The 20,397-nt window shown below is 50.4% G+C and overlaps 1 protein-coding gene across 6 annotated transcripts in view; it reads right to left on the reverse strand.

Moving 5' to 3' along the window:
* Positions 1-20,397, reverse strand: part of OTUD5 (OTU deubiquitinase 5) — a 29,624-nt gene that overhangs the window by 7,343 nt on the left and 1,884 nt on the right. For 4 of the 6 annotated variants that reach the window (XR_014835368.1, XR_014835367.1, XM_085007875.1 and 1 more), the window contains 4 exons: positions 11,787-11,880; positions 1,639-1,703; positions 1,397-1,553; positions 1,150-1,298 (listed from right to left, as the gene is read on the reverse strand). Coding sequence is in view for 4 of the 6 variants with exons in the window: in XM_085007875.1 (XP_084864001.1) it covers positions 1,150-1,298; positions 1,397-1,553; positions 1,639-1,703; positions 11,787-11,880 (465 nt within the window). In the remaining 2 variants the exon portion in view is untranslated. Of the gene's footprint in view, positions 1-1,149; positions 1,299-1,396; positions 1,554-1,638; positions 2,372-4,367; positions 5,990-7,459; positions 8,488-11,786; positions 11,881-20,397 lie in introns of those variants that run through there. The other 2 variants (XM_085007877.1, XM_085007876.1) reach the window with 2 other exon arrangements.

A 20,397-nucleotide genomic window follows, 5' to 3' on the forward strand; every position in this document is an offset into this window, starting at 1 on the left:
AAAGACGTAGGGCATTCACATTTTTCACAAGTGACCAAACCACAAAAAGGCATGGATGAATCTTAAAACATACAGCGTTACTTCAAAGAAACCACTGAAAAAAATACATACTGTGCGATACCAATTGTATGACCTTCTAGAAAAGGTAAAACTCTAGAGTCTGTAAACAGATCAAAACCAAGGAAATTTACAGAAACGGTCCCAGCCAAGAGGAGCCAAAGACGACGTGATCACTAAATGTAACATGGTATCCTGGATAGGATCCTGGAACAGGTAAGATCATTAGGGGGAAAACTGAGGTACTGTGAATAAAGTATGGTCTTTAGTTAATACAGCAATATTGGTTCATTAGCTGTGACAAACATACATTAATCACAGTGGGGTATGTGGGAATGCTCCAATCGCAGTAATTACATAAATCTCAAAGTGTTGAGATTAAAAGTTTACCCAAAAAAAAAAAATCATAAAACCTCTATGTTGGTGGTGTTTAGGGTGTTGTTTCCCTAAATGGTGCCTCATTTTATGAGGCAGGAGCACTTTCCGTTTGTAGGAAGTGAAACGTGCACAGAAGGTATCAAAATCCCCAGCAAACAACTGTTTATGAGACAGAGAATGAGAATCTGTCAGTGTGTGCTAGGAAAATGCACTGCCACCTTCTGAGCACCTACTAGGCACCAGACCCAGCATTAAACACTTTCTGCATTGGCCAAGCTGCCAGCCAGATTACTCATACATTCTGCCCTAGGTCCCACAGCCAGTAAGTGGTGGGGCCCGTCCTACACTCCAAGTCTCTGGGACCACAGCTGTCTGTACCTGCTGAGGTTCAGAGGAGGATCCATGTGGGTGCCAAGACACCCAATCAAGCCTTGGCTCACACTTCCCAAGTATGACCCCCCCCATTCCACAATACCAATCCTCAACAGGTAAAAGATGAGTGAGTCCGCTCAGACAGGCAAACTGAGACCAGAGAATGGAGCCCTGAGAGATCACCTTGGGTAACACTCTAATTTTATAGAGGCAAAACCTTTGGAACGACTCAGAGAGGGAATAGGACATTTAAAATTGTGGGCTAGGAGCAAAACAGTGACCCTGACAGAGGTTTCTGGCCTCCATATCCAGCATCCATTCTGGGCACAGACACCTGCTTACCCCCGGTTTGAATGATGGCAGGCCCAGCCCCACACCAATGGTGGCCTTGTTAGGATTCACCACTGAATTGTAGTGGATATTCCGATGGTAGCTGACACGGATGGGTTCATCCTCATTTTGATGGATCCCATGGAATGTGTTGATGGGTTCTGCAAAGAAAGAGAAGGAGGGAGCATCCACAGTGGGCTGGGTGGGGCAGGCTCAGACCAGGCGTGACCAGTCGCTCGCCTACCCACCACAGAAGTACCTGTGCTGTACTGATACACCTCCACGGGCCGGTTGTACATCTCTGCCATGGCCTGCATCTCAATGTGGTTGCCATGGCAGTTGTTTTTCCGCTTCCGGTTGATGTAGGTGGTGAAGTCTTCTGTGACATAGTTGGAGAAATAGTCGGCATTCTTCATCTGCAGGATAAATCAGAGGGTCAAGGTCTATGTGCAGAAGGGATCCAGCCGCTTTGTACCCGCCCCAAGGCCTGCAAGGTCTCACCAGATAGTCCATGCAGTGCTTTCGCACAACCTCATGCATGTCCTGGTCTCCATACACTTGGTCAGCTGTGGGGACAAAAGGAGAGGCTGGGGTCAGCGTGGCCACCCAAGAACAGTTTGAGTGGCAGACCTCAAAGGAGGGCTGGGGGCCAGGGAAGCTCCCTTTCCTACCCTAAGGCATGGAGAATTCTTGGCCTCATGGGCTAGAATAGGGTCATGAAAAAAGAGGCAGGCAGGCAGGTACAGTCTTTAAGAGTAAGCTTACGGGTGAGAGGGACACAACCACAGGCCTTTTGGGCAGATGATTTTGTCAGCAAATATTTTAAATCCTGTAAGTGGCCTTAAGCACCATCAATTCCACACGTACACGTCCCTCCTCACTCTTCCCATGAGGAAACTGAGGCTCAGGGAGTTTGCAGCTTGAAGGTCACAGAGAAGGCAGTTTGGGACAAATTCACCTCTAGAATTCAGTTTTCCTGACTCTCAGGAGTCAGCATGGCCTTTATGAAGTTTAAAAAAAAAATGCAGGAGTTCCCGTCGTGGCGCAGTGGTTAACGAATCCGACTAGGAACCATGAGGTTGCGGGTTCGGTCCCTGCCCTTGCTCAGTGGGTTAACGATCTGGCGTTGCTGTGAGCTGTGGTGTAGGTTGCAGACACGGCTCGGATCCCGCGTTGCTGTGGCTCTGGCGTAGGCCAGTGGCTGTGACTCCGATTCCACCCCTAGCCTGGGAACCTCCATATGCCGAGGGAGCGGCCCAAGAAATAGCAAAAAGAGAAAAAAAAAATGCAAAGGAAAGGGAAAAGAAAAAAAAAGGAAGAAAAACTGGGCTCTAAGCCCAGTTCTGCTAGGTACAGGTGAGCAAAAGGACCCAAGGCAAGTGACCCAAGTGTTCTGAGCTTCATAGGCCTCACGTGTAAAATGGGATCAAGCTGGGGAACTTCCCAGAAGGCCTCTTGTGGGATTAATGAGATAACAGGTGTGACGTGACTAACACTGGGTTTGGAACAGAGCAGTCACTCGGAGCTCCCTTTCCTGAAGTGGGGTACTGTGAAGGTGACAGAGGCGAGCAAAATCCCACCCCTATCCACAAGCAGCATGTAGTTTACAAGAACACTAAGACACAACATATACACCTCACTTAAGCTTAATTCAGGAAGGGCAGGGGTTCTCCTGTGACTCAGCAGGTTAAGGATCTGGTGTTGTCACTGCAGCGGCTTGGCCATGGCCTGGGTTCAATCCTTGGCCAGGGAACTTGGTATGCTGTGGGCACAGCCACAAAAAGGAAAAAAAAAAAAAGGGAAGAAGGAACTAGGATCCCCTCTGCCTTGCTTGATGATGATGTCCGCATATATATCGTTCCCTCTTTTCAAGAGGTTCTTTCCATCCTCTTTGGCTGCCTACCTGTCAAACACCAACATACTCTTAAAACAGTTCCCTGTCCTCAAGGGCATCTCTATCACCAGATTTATCAAAGGTGTGTCCGGACTTCTTCTGCCTGATCACACTAGGCTCCCACTGAGGATAGAAGGTGGGTCACATCCAGGACCACCCCCAGCTCAGAGCCTGATGCAGGGCAAGAAATTGAGAACAGTCTGCTGAGTACATGGGTAGGTTAGCGGGGAGCTGGGGAGCCTTCTCCCTGAGAAATTAACGTGGGCTTGAAGATGAGGCACACCTCATGTCCACCGGCTAAGACAAAGAAGGAATTGCCCTTTGTCTCCCCGGAGACCTATGGCTCTGATGGGATCGCCCAGCACAGAGAGCTCTTCTGTGACAGCCAGTCTACCTCCGTTAAGAATCACCAGAAGCACGCCTTCGATGCCCTTCCCTGCCCTCCCTGGAGGGCTCGGTGAGATAAGGTGAAAAAGGCCACTCTGAGATAGAAAATGGGGCCCGTGCTTGTCTCACGTCCTCCTGGAGGTGCAGAGACCTGAGGGTGACGGGGAGTGGGGGTTGTAAAGGCGGGAAGGGGTAGCCCCTTCACCGATGTAAACAAGGATGTGGGTTCTGTGGCTACACTCTCCCCCCCCACCCCCCCAACCGTGGCACTTCCAGCAAGTCACGTGCCCTGTGCACAGGCCGGGGGGCCCCCTACTGCTGCCTTTCTTAGAAGCCAGGACCACAGAACCCGCTGTGGCTGCAGAGCTGCTTGAGGAGCTATTTCTGTAGAATAAACTTGGGGGTGCCGAAGAGGCAGTGCTGTTGGCAGCTGCAGTAAACAGGAACTGAGATGAGCGTGAAGGGGTTAAACAGGGGTTGGTCTACCAGGCTCAGGGAGGTGGCTGAGATGCTCCTAGGGAAGGGTCAACAGGCATTTCCCGGCCTGGCAAGTAGATCTACCCGAGCTAGATGCCAGATTCAGGGAGACTACGAGACAAGGAAGGGACTTGCAGGAGAATCTTCCCATGAGGATCCCCCCATTTCCCTGTCATTGACCCCTTCACCTGACGGGCAGACTCTGCTGCTTCCTAGCTATGTGGCACTGGACAAAGCCTTTAACCTCTCAGGGCCACAATGTCCTCATCCATAAAGGAAGAGAGTAACTCCTCTTCCTATCACTGGCTGTTAAAGACAAAAGGGGAGGGCCTGCTAAACACCTGAGGCCTACTGTGTTCAGGAGGTGGGGCTCCAGAGTTCTGCTGTAGCACAGTGGGTTAAGGATCTGGCATCGTCGCAGCGGTGGCATAGGTCACAGCTGCAGCTTGGATTCAATCCCTAGCAGGGGAACTTCCATATGTCAACACACACACACCCAAGAGCCACCAAATTAACATCAAATCAATAACATAGGTCTCCCAAAACAGGTTCAAGTGTGGACAAGGTACATGTGACCTTCTCTACTTACCTATAAAATATACCACCTTCTCTCCTCAGTTCTAAGACGCACTGACAGGTGGTACAGTACATATACTTACTCACAGCTTCTGGGAGGGGGCACCAACCTCACTGGTTATAAGAGGTACCCTAGGAGTTCCCGTCCTGGCTCAGAGGAAACAATCTGACTGGCATCCATGAGGTTGCAGGTTCGACCCCTGGCCTCACTCAGTGGGTTAAGGACCCGGTGTTGCCGGCAGCTATGGTGTAGGTCGCAGACAAAGCTCAGATCCCGCGTTGCTGCGGCTGTGGTGTAGGCCGGCGGCTACAGCTCTGATTAGACCCCTAGCCTGAGAACCTCCGTATGCCTTGGGTGCAGCCCTAAAAAGACTTAAAAAAAAAAAGTGGTACCCTAGTTTTGGAATCATCAATGTGGAAGAAAAGGTGCATTTCTGAACCAAGAAAACAAGGCAACAATACCTTGACAACTAGGGAGAGTAGTAGGATCTTCACAATGACATAAGGCCAGAAAAACCCCCAGGACAGGGCTAAGCACACAGGAAGTCCTCACCTGAGGAGAGGCTTGTCTTACTTTGCCAGCCCCACCTCTGTCCTCCAGCAAGCTCTCTTCCTCCTGAGAGGCTGGCACATGGGACTAGGGGCTGAGCTGGACTTCCCTGCGGAGGCCAAGGTGGGGGGAAAGGGCCCAATGGTCCTGCGGAGGCAGGGGAATTCAGAGCACTTGTTTTGATAGAAACCGAAACTCCTCCTCTTGCTGACACTGCACTTGTGGGCAATCTGCACCTGCTCTCCCCTCCTAGAGTCCAGCTGGAAGGGGGTCCCCTACCACCTCACCTCTGTCCCTAACCCAAGTAGGGCTCAGAAATCCTCCATACAATACTACCACTGGTCCCACCAAGACCTTTTCCAATCCATTCCATCCTCACCCCCAAAACCCCACTTTACACAAGAGGGATACTGAGTTACAGAAATGTGCCAGAGCTGGCCCAAGATCAACATTTGGAAGGATAAGGAGAAGCCAGGCTTTCAAGGATAACTGGTAACTTTAAGCCCTGATGCCCTAACGTGACATTGACAATACCCCAATCCAGCTATCACCTTAGCCACCTGACTTCCTGGGCCAGGCCTGACCCTGCCTGCCTCAGTTTCTCCACCAGCACAAGCAGGAATCAGTTGGAAACCTGGAAAGGCCTATAGTGGGGAGAGATTACAGATATCAGGGGCTGTACCCCTTGCTAGGGCCACAGAAGTCAGCATGAGCTTTCCCTTGCCACACTCTACTTCTACCCTTTCTCTGAGCATACAGAAACAGCAGCAGTGGGCTAAGATTCTGGCTGCAGCAGCTCAGGTCGCTGCAGAGGCGCAGGTTCGATCCTAGGCCCAGAGCAGTGGGTTAAAAGCTCCGGTGTTGCCACAATTCTGGCATAGGTTGCTGCAGTGCTCAGATTCAATCCTTGGCCCAGGAACTTCCATGTGCTACAAGTGAAGCCATTTAAAAAAAAAAAAAAAAAAAAAGAGGAGTTCCCATCGTTGCGCAGTGGTTAACAAATTGGATAGGAACCATGAGGTTGTGGGTTCGATCCCTGGCCCTGCTCAGTGGGCTGAGGATCCGGCATTGCCGTGAGCTGTGGTGTAGGTCACAGATGTGGCTTGAATTCCACATTGCTGTGGCTCTGGCGTAGGCCAGTGGCTGTGACTCCGATTCCACCCCTAGCCTGGGAACCTCCATATGCCGAGGGAGCGGCCCTAGAAAAGGCAAAGACAAAAATAAATAAATAAATAAATAAAATAAAATAAAATAAATAAAATAAATGCACTCTGTGCACACATACAACTGGTAGATCCTGCCAAAGATGTTTCCGGGGCCAAATACCCACACAACAACAACCCTCACAACTACAGGGAACCACTGTATTCAATAAGTAGATGCCAGAGTTCCCTTGTGCTCAATGGGTTAAGGATCCAGCTCGGGTCACTGCTGTGGTGCAGATTCAATCCCTGGCTTGGGAACTTCTTCATGTCGCAGGCATAGCCAAAACCAAAAAAACAAAAATAAAAATAAATCCAAGCAGATGCCCTTGACACCAACCAGGAAAGACTGAAGACTGGGTAAGATGCAAGGCTGTACGAGCTGAGGACTGCCCCCCGGCCCCCAACACCTCCTTCCAAGCCTTTGCCATGGGATGGTGGGGGGGGGGGAGAGCCAACAGCTCTAACAAACTTGCCTCAACCTCCCTTCCCTGCTGCTTGGGGGATGGTCCCTCAAACCTCTGTAATCCTCCCTCCTCGGGTTCTCTAAAATGTAGTCACTATTTGCTGAGGAATTACCTGGATGAGCAAGACAGAAGAGCCTAGACTGTCTAGAGTTTAAGTACAGGCCCTACCATTTGTTTTAGAGGCACCTGGGACTTGCCTCCCTGCCAGGCTGCTGCCTGCCCGCCTGCTAAAAGAGCCACAGCGAGTTCCGCTAAGGACAAAAAAGGAAGCCTGGTGTTTGCCGAGCATCTAAAAACAAACCACACAAACGTGTACACAAAGCAATAGAGGGAGACAGGACCTGATCTGTTCCCCACATCTCTCCTGGCCCAGTGGGAACTTGGCCCCACTAAGGAAATGAACCAAGAAAAAGGCCTCACCTGCCTATCAAGCAGCTGTGGTGCATAACGGGCCTGTGGCTCCAACTATCCCAACTGACACACCCTCCACCAGGGAGACAGCAGAACTCAGTCCTCTCAATAGCCTGGTCTCTGAGATGCCTGCTCCTCTACCCAAGAATTCCCACTGTAATTCCCATGGTGTGCAGCAGAAATGAATCTGATCCGACTAGGAACCATGAGGTTGTGGGTTCGATCGCTGGTCTCTCTCAGTGGGTTGAGGATCCAGCATTGCCATGAGCTGTGGTGTGGGTTGCAGATGCAGCTCAGATCCCACATTGCTATGGCTGTGGCATAAACCGGAAGCTACAGCTCCACTTTAACCCCTAGCCTGGGAACTTCCATATGCTGCCGGTGTAGCCCTAAAAAGACAACAAAATAATCAAAATTGATCTAAGATACATTTCTCCAATATTGACAGTCCATGTTTCAAGATCAAAAGCCCCAGAGCAGTGGGTCTGGCTAATGTTTCTGGGCCCCATCATGTAACATGCACAGCTCCAGCTGCATCCCCATGGCCCATGCAGATAGATACATGTGGCCTCCACTTTGCCCACAGAGGCCAAAGCCAAGGCCAGAGCCAGGGCCAGAGGTTTTTGCTGAGTCAAAGCCATATGAGGAGAGGGAGGGAGGAGAGATGCAGACTCACGTTTCCAGGAGGAGGTTATCTGAGCATAGCAGGGGCAGGGTGGACCACAGGATACCTCTGGGACCCAGGCTCCCACTTCCACTCCACCCGAGCCTGTACTGATGCTCACAAGTCCCCAACAGAGGTGGTGGAAGAGAGAACTGGGCGCAAGGAGTAGATATGGGTTTGCACTGGGGACACCCAGACCTCAGAAGCAAAACAGAGGGTAGAAACCCACCTGCCTCAGTATTCTTAAGAGTAGAGAGCCACAGGCTTCTACTTGGAAGAAGCAAGGCCCAGAGAAATCAAGAAACACAGCCGAGGTCACCCAGCCAGTTGACAGCTACGCTAAGAAGCTAGGGCTTTCCGGAGTTCCCGTCGTGGCGCAGTGGTTAACGAATCCGACTAGGAACCATGAGGTTGCGGGTTCGATCCCTGCCCTTGCTCAGTGGGTTAACGATCCGGCGTTGCCGTGAGCTGTGGTGTAGGTTGCAGACGCGGCTCGGATCCCGAGTTGCTGTGGCTCTGGCGTAGGCCGGTGGCTACAGCTCCGATTCGACCCCTAGCCTGGGAACCTCCATATGCCGCGGGAGCGGCCCAAGAAATAGCAACAATAACAACAACAACAAAGACAAAAGACAAAAAAAAAAAAAAAAAAAAAAAAAAAAAAAAAAATTATATGAGCACATTTATATAAAAAAAAAAAAAAAAAAAAAAAAAAAAAAAAAAAAAAAAAGAAGCTAGGGCTTTCCTAGGGCAATAGCAAGGTGTTCTCTGGAAATCTCTGGGTTCCCATGCCGTTTCTGCCACTAACGACCTTGAGCATGTCATTTCCCTTGCCTGAGCCTCAATCTTTTCATCTGTCTTATGGGATAATGATCCCAATTTTGCAGGTGAACCTGAAGCACCTTGTGGAATGCCTAGCAATCAGCAGAGTCAAAGAACAACAGAGCGAGGGGTCTCTATGCTTGCACCCCCCACCCCCCGCCAATTCCAACTCTTCGTTACGTGGTCCTTCTACCATTCAATGTGCGGCAGGAAATTAGAACCTGGAGGCCTTCTCACCAGAGCCTAGGGCAACTACTACCTGTCCCTATCCAAGAAAAGGCTGGAAGCAGAGGGGCAGCAGGGAGCTTGAGGATAAAGTCCCTTTCCCAGGCACACGTCCTGCGTAATCTGCCCCAGGGAAACCTCCAGTTGAGGCCTAGAGACCCAGGGGCCATGTACTTCTGGGGGAGAGGCCATGGGGCTTCTGAGGTTTTACGAAGAAAAGCCAAGGGCAGCCCAGTCAGGGGAAATGTGTAGCCCTAGTGCTGATAGGGAAAGGCCTTCAACCTGTCATGGTCAGTTCTTCCTGTAAGCTGAGTCCCCTTACTGGAAGGCCACGAAGAGGGGGAGGGTCAGAAGCGTTCGGGGAGAACAGCTAGATGAACGCACATATAAATTTTGGTCTTTCTTGGGCTACTGCCAAGCCAGGGTCTCACCAGCCCCAAGGTCTTCCTTCAAGACCAATCAAGACCCAGATGTTCAGCTCTATTTTCTGACCTTCACTCCACCAGCAGCCCTGCTTACCCCACATCCAGCCTAAGGTTCCAGCATAGGGCCTAACACCTAACAGGCCCCCACCTATTCTTTCTTGGCCTTCCTCTGGTCCAAGATGCCCCCAAACTTAGCTTTCTCTAGGAAACATCCCAGGGGGAACGTGGACTTGAGCCACAGGGACAGGAAGGTTGGGATTTCCCCAGCCCAGCAGAGTCCATTCATTGCCTGAACATCTGCTTGGCAACGACCCACCCCACTTACTTTTTTTCACCCACTCAAACATCTGTGGCTCTGAAGCATCACTAAGAATAACATTCATGGAGTTCCTGTCATGGTGCAGTGGAAACAAATCCGACTAGGAACCACAAGGTTGCGGGTTCCATCCCTGATCTTGCTCAGCGGGTTAAGGATCCGGCGTTGCCATGAGTTGTGGTGTAGGCGGGCAGCTGTAGCTCCCATTAGACCCCTAGCCTGGGAACCTCCATGTGCTGGGTGTGGTCCTACTAAAGCAAAAAAAAAAAAAAAAAAAAAAAAAAAAAAGAATAACATTCAGGCTTTACCAATGCTATTGTTCCATGAGGGCCTACAACAAATCAGGCACTCAAGGGATTTACTAAAGTCATCTCATTTAACCATTGTAACACAATGGGTCTTTTAGCTTCATGGTACAGACAAAAAAACGGGTTTAGGAAGAAAAGAGGTGCCTGCCTAAGGGCACACCAAGAATCAGTGGTACAGCCAGAAGTGGAGCCTGAGTCAGTCCGGCCCACCAACAGACGTGAAGGGTACCTACAGACTGAGAGAATGGCAGACCCAGAAGGGATTTGATGAGCGCTTCAGAATCAACACCATTTCAGGGATGGGAAAGTGGAAGTTCCAAGTTAGGGTCAGAACTAGAAGGGGTTTCTGACTCCCAGCTCAAAGTTCCTACTGGAGAGCACTTTTCCTTGGGAGAGATCAGAGCTCCAAAGGGAGGATCAGATCACACTCCCAGCTTCCCTTGTACACCAGCACAGGTCCTCACAATTGCCTGCTGAGTCACAGATTCAATTTCTCTTTGGGCTATGCCCACTGCATGTGAAAATTCCCAGGCCAGGGATCAAACCCTTGCCACAGCGGTGACCCCAAGCTGCTGCAGTGACCACACTGGATCCTTAACTTGCTATGCCACAAGGGAACTCCTGAGTCATAGAGTCAGAGCCAGAGGAGCTTCAGATTATCTAGCTCAGACTGGACAGTAGATGGTATTAAGGAGTTACTCATTTTGTTAGGTATGGTAATAGCACTTTGGAAAGAAAGTTCTTCATCTGTCAGAGAAACACAGAGAAATACTTGCTAATGAGATGGTCCAATGCTGAGGTTTTGCTTTAAAAGTACTCTTGTTTCAGGAGAGTGAAAAAGAGTGGGTGGCTTAGTGATGAAATAAGGCTGGCAATACATTAACAATTATTTTGAAAATGAATGATAGGTACACAAGGGTTCACTATTCTCTACTTTTATGTAAGTTTAAGAAAATGTCTGGAGTTCCTGTCGTGGCGCAGTAGAAACGAATCCTACTAGGAACCACGAGGTTGTGGGTTCGATCCCTGGCCTCGCTCAGTGGGTTAACGATCCAGCGTTGCCATGAGCTGTGGTGTAGGTTGCAGACTCGGCTCAGATCCTGCGTTGCTTTGTCCGTGGCGTGGTCGGCGGCTACAGCTCCTATTAGACCCCCTAGCTTGGGAACCTCCATATGCCGCGGGAGCGGCCCCAAAAAGCAAAAAAAAAAAAAAAAAAAAAAAAGAAAATTTCTGCTATCCCAGGGTGACAGCAGTATGCTGTGGTTAAGAGCACAGGCCTAACCTAACCCAGACTTTGACTCCCAACTGGACAATATACTCTCTGACCCTAGCTAAGACACTCCTTATCTGAGTCGCTTTTCTTATCTGACAACTGGAAGTAGTAATCTTAGTAATCCCTGGCATCCCGTTGTGGCTCAGTGGTTAACGAATCGACTAGGAACCATGAGGTTGTGGGTTCGATCCCTGGCCTTGCTCAGTAGGTTAAAGATCCAGCGTTGCTGTGAGCTGTGGTGTAGGTCACAGACTCGGCTCGGATCTGGTGTTGCTGTGGCTGTGGTGTAGGGTGATGGCTGCAGCTCCGATTGTGGACCCCTAGCCTGGGAACCTCCATATGCCACGGGAGCGGCCCTAGAAAAGGCAAACACACACACACAAAAGAGTTCCCGACAATGTCTGACAGAGCAATCTGTGTCCCTAAGAAATGTTATTTTCTTTATCACTATTATTGCTATTGTTATCACTTTCACACCACCATATGCCTCATGACCGAGGGCTTAAGGCCAGATACTAAAACTTGAGGCTGGGGCTTGGAGTCCCTAAAAGACCAGCGAACTCTACCCAAATCCTGTCACAGGGGTTACTCCTGACAACCGGGAAAACAGCTCAGGGACAGCCCTAGGCCTTTGAAAGCTGAGGCAGAGACTCACCTACAGCCCGGAAGAGACAGGCGCCGTCCTCCTTCATCTGCTTGATGATGAAGCCCTTCTTGTCTCGCAGGGCCTTTTCGAACCAGTGCTCCTGCTGGAGGGAAGAAGTGGGGGTGGGGGTGGGGTCAACAACAGGCAAGGCCTGAACCCTCATCCAAGGGCTCTGCCCTTGAGCTCCCAAGGGGCCCAGCTAATCGGCTGAAGGGACAATGGGCAGGGTCCAGTGCTCAACCCTGCTTCACCCCTCTGTGCATGTGGAGCAGGAGGAGGTCCTTTCTTTTGGGGAATCAGCTGCTGCGTAAGCAGAAGGCTTGCTCCCAGAGGGGTCTCACCTGCCCTGAGAGCAGAAGCCCCACCTGCATTCCGGCCCCCCTGCTGACCAAGCTGGGAATCTAGGGTTGGGCCTTCTCCCAGGCAGCCAGAGGCCCAGACCCAGCAAGTGCCGGAGGAAAACACCTGCCTCTACCCCAAGGCGTTTCACCTGGGGACCCTCCAGTCACTTAGGCTAGAGCAGATGTTCCCGAGGGAATGACTGACAAGAGCCTAGATCCTGAGCTCCACCTACTGCCAGACCTCGCTTGTGACAGAACACATTTAACACTTCTAAGTATATGCATATGTATACAAACACACATGCGAGTAACGCTGAGAAGACCATACAACAAAGCGTTATCCCTCGGTGTTGTTGTTACAGGTAACTGTACCTCACCACCCCCTTTATAAGAGACAGACGATACGTTATCCAAAATTCCCAAAGCTTTTAAAACCAAGGCTTTCTCGAACTCATTTCGCCTTACAGCCTGACCTGCGCTGACAAGAACCTATTTATTCCACTTGGAGGTGAATATCCAAACATTTCTACGTAGAAACAATCAGGTGTTTGACCATGAAGTGCTAGTACAGAGCCCACGGGAGGTGTTGCGTGATACGCAGTATACACACCAGGTGACTCGCCTAAGTTCTGGACGTTTTCTAAATTCCAAAGTACCTCTGGCCCTAGAGGTTTGGGTTAAGTGAACCTGTACAAATGTGTATTTTCAGATTTTTTTTTGTTTTAAATAATGCAGAGATGAAGAGGTGGGACATAAAGGATGTTTAGAGCAGTGAAACCATGCTGCATACTATAATGGTGATTACAGGTCCTTATACATGTACCCAAACCCACACCATGTACAACACTAAGAGTGAAGCCTAATGTAAATTATGGACTTTGGGTAATTACGATGTGTCCATGTAGGTCCACCGATTGTAAAAAATGTACCTCTCTGCTAGGAGACACTGATAATGGCGGAGGCTCTGCATGTGTAGGGGCAAGGGGTATATGGGAATTCCCTGTACCTTCTGGTCAACAATTTTGCTGTGCATCTAAAACTGCTCTGAAAAAATAGAGTCTATTAAAAAAAGTCCACGTGTCACTTAACATATATTTTCCCCCTCAAAACAAACCAGCAGCAGCAGCAGCAGCAGACCTTGAGCAGCCTCATTGCGCCATCTGCTGGCCACCCGAAGAAGCCAGCCTGAGCCTGCGTCAGGCCTAAGAACCAGAGATGCCAAGGCTGCTCCTTGGGGACATCACCCAGCCCAGGGATTTATAGGATCTGGCCTAATGCTGATCACCTCTCTGCAGGCCATTTTCATCCAGCTCTGGTGACAGAAATTCCTGGCAAAGCAGGAAGCACAAGGTTTAGAGGCTAAAAGCTCTGAGATCTAATTCCAGCTTTGTCACTCGCTTGCTGCATGAGTTCATGTAAGCTACCTGAACTCTCTAAGCCCCAGTTTCCTATCAAACAAGGGATCTGCCTGACAGAGCTGTCAGGAGGCTCTGAGGAGCTTCAGGACTTGAAAAGGCTTTCTAACAACATACCATGCACTGATGAGATGGTCACCAGTAACAGCCAAAGGGGCCAGACCAGCACGGAAAGAGATGATGATGTACAATGGAGAGGTCCTCAGAAAGTCCCAGGTGAAGGAGTACCCACTGTGGCTTAGTGGTAAGGAACCCGACTAGTACCCATGAGGATGTGGGCTCAACCCCTGGCCTCGTTCAATGGGTTAAAGATCTGGCGTTGCCATGAGCTGTGATGTAGGCTGCAGACTCAGCTCGGATCCCAGGTTGCTGTGGCATAGGCCAGGAGCTATAGCTCCGATTCCACCTCTAGCCTGGGAGCTTCCATATACTGCATGTGCAGCCCCACCCCAAAAAAGAGAAGTTCCTGTTGTGGTGCAGTAGAAACAAATCTGACTAGTATCCATGAGGACACAGGCTCGATCCCTGACCTCGCTCAGTGGGTTGAGAATCCGGCATTGCCGTGACCTGTGATGTAGGCCGTAGACACTGCTTGGATCCCATGTGGCTGTGGCTGTGGCGTAGGCCTGTGGCTACGGCTCCAATTCAACCCCTAGCCTGGGAACATCCACACGCTGCAGGTGCAGCCCTAAAAAAGCAGCAAAAAAAAAAAAGAAGAAGAAGATGTAGTTCCCGTTGTGGCGCAGTGGTTAACAAATCCGACTAGGAACCATGAGGTTGCGGGTTCGATCCCTGCCCTTGCTCAGTGGGTTAAGGATCCGGCGTTGCTGTGAGCTGTGGTGTAGGTCGCAGACGCGGCTCGGATCCCGCGTTGCTGTGGCTCTGGCGTAGGCTGGCAGCTACAGCTCCGATTTGACCCCTAGCCTGGGAACCTCCATATGCCATGGGACCGGCCCAAGAAATGGCAAAAAGACAAAAAAAAAAAAAAAAAAAAAAAAGAAGAAGAAGAAAGAAAGAAGTCCCTGGTGAGTGGCTGTATAGGAGGGGATGAAGAAGGAGTGACAAGGGAATACCCAGTAGCCCCACCATCAGGGCCTACCCCCTAGGAAGGTGTGGCTGGCTTTTCAGAGATGACAAAGGCACCCAGAGGCCCTTAATGGGCTTCCATGGGCAGCACAAACTCTTGTGTACAAAATTCCAGGAGTCCAGGTGCCCTTCCTGCCCCACAGGGTATCACACTGGACTGGCACAATGCACCCAGTTCCCCATCTCTGCCCGCAGGGTCAACCATCTCCCAGGGCGACGGCACCTGCCTTAGCTAGGGGTTTCTGGCAGAGAAGCTGCAATTATGACTACAGCCCCAGACTGGAGAGAAGTTCTAAAACAGCAAGGCACACAACCATCTCCTGCCCTCAAGTACAGGGGGCAAAGCGATAGGGGAAAGGGGATCAAAGAGGATGAGAGGGGCTCTTACTTACTCATGCAATGAAGGTTTACCAGGCAGCTACTAAGCAGACCCTAAGCTGGCCAAGAGGACAGGAAAAGGAATCAGGTTTGGTCTCAACCCCGAAAAAAATTCATGACCTGCTAGAGGGATCAGCCAAAGACCACACACGAGTATAAGCAGGGCTTTGAAAGAGGTGAACATAGGGGTGCTGTGAAATGGAGGAAGGGACCTGGCCCATCATTAAGGCTGGCACCTGAGAGGAGGTGCCGCCTAAGAAAAGGATGAAACAGAAAGATCTCCAGAAATGCTTATTAATGGGATAAGAAATCACTTCTGCCACTCCAGGCATGCCAGAGGCCCAGCAATGAGTTCAGCAGAGCTAAAGTCCTGGAAAGGAGTAGGCAAGTAAGCAGGGCAAGACCATGAGAAAAGATGAGTTCATATTAGCCGAATGCCAGCCCATGCCAGGTGCCAGATGCAAAAGGTGACCTCATTTTACTGTCCTTACCACAGCTCAGGTGGCAGGGAGCATTATCTTCATCTTATAAAGGCAGAAAGGAACTGGGATATGGGCACCAGCAAAGCCTCGTGTAGAGGCAACAAGAGAAGCCTCATGAGTCACAGCATGGGGATGTCTCTGGCAGTCCATCTTGGGAAAATCCTGGTTTGTTCTTTAAAATGAAGAAGGCCTGAGCATACCCCTTGCACAAGCAAGGCTTTGATCCTGTGGCAGCCAGACTGGCATCCGGGCCTGGATCTGGAGGACAGACCACTAGCCACCCACTGGCTTTGGCATCGGCAGCCGTTAGAGCTTGAGTTCTGGCTGAAACCCCTTCTCTCCCTCTCTTTGTGGAGAGAAAACAGGGAGGTCATGGTCCCGGGCTCCAAAAAGAGCTTACAGAGTCCCAAGAGCTCATAGCACAGTCTTTTCCGTTCCCCGGCTGGATAGGAGCCTCCAAGGAAGGTGCCAACTTGGGAGTTGTTTAGGAAAATGGCCCAGGAAGGAAGGGCTGGCAGGAGTGAGAGGTGGGAGCCGGCCCAGCTATAGATGAGTTTAAACTACGTAAATGCTCTAGCCTAAGAAAGTCAAGTCCAGACCCTGATCTTACAAGCTCACTCCTAAGCCTGTGGGCAATTCCCTCCACATCTCTGAGCCTCCACAAAGGGCAGGCAAAGCTCTCTGACACCAGGAGATCCCAGGTGCAAGACTGCGACCTACTGTTCCGAAGGCACACGAGCAGTTGAAGCAGGCTGTGGGACCCACCTGACTTGGGTTCCAATCCAACTCCACCAATCATGAGCCATGTGATAAACTGCCAAGGCACGGTTTTCCAGTCTGTGAAATGGGATAACAAGCCTCCCAACAACAGGGATACTGCACAGACTCAAATATTACAGGACTATGCCCAGGAGGCGAGTACCTAATGAGTTCCCTTCCGCGCCCTGGTAGGGACACATGAACACCCCTGTAGTAGGCTGAATAACGACAACCCAAAGACATCAGGCCCGAATTGCTGGAACCTGTAAATGTTACTTTATAAGGAAAATGGGTCTTTACAAATGTGGTTAAGGATTGTGAGATGTGGAGATTATCTTGGAGTATCAGAGTAGGACCTAAATGCAATCACATGTGTCCTTACAGCAGCAGCAGCAGATCTGATACTGACTGAAGAGGAAACCACCCATTCACAGAGGAGACAGAGGTCAGAGTGATGCGGTCAAAAACCAAAGAATGCCCAGGAGTTCCCCGTGATGGCACAGCAGAAATGAATCCCACTAAGAATCATCAGGTTGCTGGTTTGATCCCTGGCCTCGCTCAGTGGATTAAGGATCCAGTGTTGCTGTGGCCGTGGTGTAGGCTGGCAGCTGTAGCTCTGACTGGACCCCTAGGCCTGGGAACATCCATCCGAATGTCACAGGTATGGCCCTTAAAAAAAAAAAAAAAGGCAAACAACAACAACAAAAACAAGAATGCCAGAAGCCACCAGAAGCTGGAAGAGGACTGGATTTTCCCCTAGAGCCTCTGGAGAGAGTGCGACCCTGCTGACCCCTCAATCAGGGCCCAGTGAAACTGATTTTGGACTTCTGGCCTCCAAAACTGTGAGAAAATAAACTTCTGTTGTTTTATTTACCCAGTTCATGGTATTTTGTCACACCAGCCACAGAAAACAAATATAACTCCCTTCCAGCACTCCTTGTTGTGAGCTGTGAGGCAAAGTGGCATGGCGCTCATCCTGCAGGATCCACCCCGCTTGCATCCCCCAGGGAAAGGGTTCGAATTAGGGCTGCAGGGGCCAGGAATCCAGCCTCCCAGCCTGGGAAGCTGATGACCCTGTCTATCGATGAATGAGCTGCCACTGTAGGAGGGAGGCAGCAGGGGAAGATGGCAGAAGCAGTGGCAGCTCATGGATAGATGTCTTCCCAGAGCCCATGGCCAAGAGGTGTTTAGTATTCTGGGCTTCACAGCTCTGTCCCAGCAACCCTGGTGCCAAGACCACCCCTCTGTCCCCACAAACACCCAGGAGCACTGGCTATGCTCCATGGGCTAAACATAGGCAACCCATCCAGTGAGAAACCCAGACAGATACACTGCTCTCTAAGGACTAACACAAGCTCTCCAGGGCAGAGGAGTTGGAAAAGAGCAAGGCTGCAAACCTACTGCCAGGCCACTGGGCCAGAGGGAGGCTAAAAAACGAAGATTCTATTATTCTGCAACAAAAACAAATGGAGTAATGAGGCATACTACGACATGGATGAGCCTTCAAAACTTTATGCTAAATGAAAGAAGCCAGTTGCAAAAGAGTGCATGTTGTATGATTCCACTTCTATGAAATGTCCAGAAAAGACAAACCAATCAAAACGAAAGTAGATTAGTAGTTGCCAGGGACTGAGAAGGGATGAGGGGATGGGGAATGATGATGATGCAGGGTTTCTTTTTGAGGTGAAGAAAATGTCCTAAAGTTGACTGACTGGTGATGGAGGCACGACTCTGGAAAGACACTAAAAGTCACTGAATTGCATACTTTAAACTGGTGAATCACGTGACATGTGGGTTATATCTTAATAAAACTGTTAAAAAAAATACACATGATGGCCAACAGCACCGGCTGGGGAGAGGGAAGCTATTAACTGCTTGAAACCTCAGAGCATACCCCTACAAGCCAAGGGGCCCCACTCAAACCTTTCAACACAGGTGGGTAGGGGAGTAGGGAGCAGGGAATTACAAAGCTTACAACTAGCTTCAGAGCAGTAAAGTCCAACCTCTCTCCTCGCCACTACCCAGTTTATGGATGGAGGGGCTGAAGGCCAGAAAAGGGAACAGCCAGAAGTACAGGACACAAACCCAGGCCACCTGGGCAGAGATCACTTCCTGCTATAAGACTCTGCCTCCTCACCAGAGTGGGTTCCCAGATGCCAAATGAAAGATTTTTGCCAACAAAGATCAGTTGTTGCAAAGGCTCCTAGGAAGAACCCAGATAATCCTGGGGACACTCCAAGAGAAGAATCAGCCAAGGTCCAAGGTGGGCCAGGTCAGGTATTCAGACATTCGACAACCCTGGGCATAGGTGGACTTTCGGCAGCTAAGCAGATCCTGGGGTTTGAATTCAGACCTGTGCAGCTCCGGAGCCTAAACTTTTTCTACACACAATGCTACCTCTACACCATCCAACAACCCCACCCACCCACCCACCCACGGCAACCCCCAAGTTTATTCACCACAGCACAACTGGCCACAAAAACCACTGTCCACCAACCTTAAGCCTCACACTGACCAGACCGCTTGTTCTGACCACCATGCTTGCGTGGCTGGGAGGGAACAGAAGAGCAGGGGAGAGAAGGAAGGAACCCGGTTTTTCCTCGAAAGACACCTACCGTTTTCTCTCACCTTCAGGCCCAAAGGGCTGTGGCATGAGTTCCCTAAAAATCCCAAAGTTAAAGAATACCTCGCCAACTCCTTAACTGACCAATGAGGAAACTGAGGCCCAGGGACCAAAGGCAGAATGATTGTGATTCAACCAGCAAAGCCCCAGCAGAGCCAGAGTGGGAATCCAAGCACTCTGGCTACAGTGCCAGGTCCAACTTCTCCCACCACCTCAGCATGCAGGCCCCCTTCTCAAAATGTTCCGTGGGGCCCTTAAGCTCAGGATACTTTCAAGTCCTTTTCTTCATATGGGAGACTCTTGGCAAGGCAGCCATACCTGGGAAATGAAACCCCTGACAACACCTTCCTAGTACGGAGACCCCAGGGTGCCAAAAGGGCTCCTAAAGGCAACAGAAATACAGTCACAGCATCAGGACAGACGGGAAGTCTGAGCAGTCACAACAAGGACCAGATTCACCATCTGGGCTCCCTCTCAACAACGCCCCTCTTTCCCAAAGGATCTGATTGATCTCCAGGTTACAAACTGCCCCCAGTGACAGTTCAGAATCAAGCCTGAGGCAGCAGGAAGAATCTCCTCTCTTTTCATCCCCATGCTGAACCAGGTAAGGCAAGAAAAAGCATCTTCTTCCTCCTTTTGTCCCAAGATGTGGGAGGACAGGAAGCCTCTCCTCTGTCATTGGAAAGATATCATGCCATCACAGAGCTTTAGTTCCATGTTCTTATAGGGACAATCACAAGGGAGGGAATTCTAGCCTAGGAGATGCAAAGGGGAGGTAAGGAGGTGTCTTTCTACTAGTCACCATGGCAGCACATGACTTCTCCGTGCCCAGGACTCCCTATTTCTGTGGAGAAGAAAAGGCACACTTTACTGCAACCAGGGAGAGAAGAAACAACTCCTAGCCCTGACCCTGGCAGATAATTTACCCTGCCTAGAGTAGTAGTAATGGGTGGAAAGGGAACAAGGACAGGGGCTCAAGACAAGGCCCTGGCCCCTGTGAAGCACAGAGAGATTTACCTGAGCCAAGGGGGAGAGGAATGTGGCTGCAGAATTTGCTTGCAGTGGGGATGTCCCAAACCCCTTCCCTGTCTCTGGGAAGGAAAAAGCTTGCTAAAAGCAATTCAGGAAGCTCAGAATATTTCCCTGATCCTGGAAATAAGCAGGACAGCTGGCTCAAGGAGAGACTCAGAACATCCAGTGCTCGAGGGGAGGCCTCGGGACTCACATCCCCAGCACCTGACAAACTTCTCACAGAAAGTAAGGAAAACTTCCTAGCCTCGGGGCTTCTTATGATTGTAAAAAGCACCCAGACCCTTCTATTCAAGGGGGGGAAGACCTCAGGCCCCACTGGGGAAGATCTCACCTCCCTCTCCCTGGTGAGAAAGGATTACCTGGTTGGGGGCAGGGGGAGCCTCACGCCCAAGCGGGGAGCTCTAGCCCCTCCCTGCGGGGAAGCTCAGGCCCCTGGGAGGAAGGTCAGATTCTCCCTCAGAATCCCACCATACCCGTGTTCCCAAGGAGAACGAGCTACTCACA

Source organism: Sus scrofa, chromosome X (assembly GCF_054392235.1).
Source record: "Sus scrofa isolate SSC_HxYL_T2T_F1_AM1 chromosome X, Sscrofa_HxYL_maternal_Yorkshire_Landrace_v2.0, whole genome shotgun sequence".
Taxonomy (NCBI): Eukaryota; Metazoa; Chordata; class Mammalia; order Artiodactyla; family Suidae; genus Sus; species Sus scrofa.